At 57.1% G+C, this 1,666-nt stretch overlaps 1 protein-coding gene across 1 annotated transcript in view; it reads left to right on the top strand.

Moving 5' to 3' along the window:
* Positions 1-937: 937 nt before the first annotated feature.
* LOC102975993 (chymotrypsinogen B-like) overlaps positions 938-1,666 on the top strand; it is a 7,573-nt gene continuing 6,844 nt past the window's right edge. Inside the window, 1 exon segment of the mRNA XM_024125154.1 lies at positions 938-989. Within this exon segment, the coding sequence (XP_023980922.1) occupies positions 938-989 (52 nt within the window).

The following is a 1,666-nucleotide window of genomic DNA, read 5'->3' as shown; positions in this document are numbered from 1 at the left end:
TGGTGTGAAATCAAAGTCCCATTTTCTATGAAACTCAAGCGTTATGCAATGACCAGTTCCTTAAGTTGAGAATTATCACAGGAGAAGAGAATTCGGTTGAGCTTAGCGGCAGATAAGGGACAGCCAGTCAGCATGTTTGCCAGCCTGTGACCCGCCCACGGCCACCCATGGGGACGATTCCTTCGTGCCTACGTGTGTCCTCATGCAGGCTCTGAAGCTGCTTGGCTGGGCTGGTTTCAAGGTGACCCTCTGGATGACACAGCATCTCTGTATGATACTACACTTCAAAAAAGATTATTTATTTATTTATTTGCCGCGCCGCGAGGCATGTAGGATCACAGCGTGTGGCATCTTAGCTCCCCGACCAGGGATTGAACCCGTGCCACCTGCAGTGGAAGCACGGAGTCCTAACCACTGGGCCGCCAGGGAAGTCCCATCCCAAGTCTCACATTGAAAACCCTCTTCGCCGAGAACGCGAGGCCCCCAGTGATGACCAGCTGGGATTCTTTGGACCCCACGGTGGGGTTGCCTGTACTGAGGAGCTGGGAATCCTCCCTGGTGCACTGGGAGTGGCAGAGCCCCTGGCCCTGCGTTCTGGTTGCAGAGCTGGGCTATGTAGGGCCTGAGCTCCCAGCCTGGACACTGGCCTTGCCCGCAGTGTTCTGGAGATGCCAGGCGTTGCCAAGTTTCCTGGGTGACATTGTGCCAGGGCAGCTGCCCTTTTCCCAGGGGCTGGATGTCCCTGGCTGAGAGCCAGTACAGGCTTCGAGGGGGGCTCGGTTCCCCCCCCCGCCACCGCCCCGCTTATCGCCCGAGGTTCCTGGATAACAGGAGGGTGGCTCTCAGGCCTCTCTGGCTGGGCTGGGCCTGTGGGGTCCCACGGGATGTAAAAGGAGCCGCTGGGGCAGGTTCCCCATATCTCCCTGACTGTAGCAGCATGGCCTTTCTCTGGCTCCTCTCCTGCTTTGCCTTCGTGGGGGCCGCCTTCGGTGAGCGCTGGGGCTAGGGGCGCCAGCCAGGTCTGGGAGGGGGCTGAGGAGTCGTTCCCTGAGCCCCTAATGGCACCACAGCCAGGCCCCATCAGAGGCTTGAGGGGCTCTGTCCAAAGCAACCTGGGGGCCTGGCCAAGAGGGAGATCTGAGCCCCCTTCCTGCTCCCTTGGGCCTCACACCCCGACAGGCAATCGAGCCTGCAGGGAGGAGAGGGGTCCTTCTGGAGCTTTCTGAGCCCTCACACCCTGCACTGGAAGGGTGGAAAAGGCCAGTCTGGGCCGCACTGAGATCTGAGGCCCCAGAATTGGCTCAAGTTGGGGAGCTGTGGGCAGAGAAGGGTGTGGTAGCAAGAGCCCTCCCACGGCCTCCACCTGGGGTTTTTATTTACTGTTCTGGGCACTTGCTAAGCGTTTCATTTTCTATTAAAAAAAGAAGAAATAGTGAAAAATACAAAAAATAATATGACATCCATGTACCTTCCACTGGGATTTAGTAAATGTTATCTTTTTCCAGATTTGCTTCAGGTATTTCTTTTTTTTTGTTTGTTTGTTTTTTGTTTTTTTTTTTTTTGTGGTATGCGGGCCTCCCTCTGCCGTGGCCTCTCCCGTTGCGGAGCACAGGCTCCGGACGCGCAGGCTCAGCGGCCATGGCTCACGGGCCCAGCCGCTCCGCGG

This window comes from Physeter macrocephalus, chromosome 17, assembly GCF_002837175.3.
Source record: "Physeter macrocephalus isolate SW-GA chromosome 17, ASM283717v5, whole genome shotgun sequence".
Classification (NCBI taxonomy): domain Eukaryota; kingdom Metazoa; phylum Chordata; class Mammalia; order Artiodactyla; family Physeteridae; genus Physeter; species Physeter macrocephalus.
The sequence above is the reverse complement of the archived record's forward strand: the minus strand, read 5'-3'. Positions and strand labels throughout refer to the sequence as shown.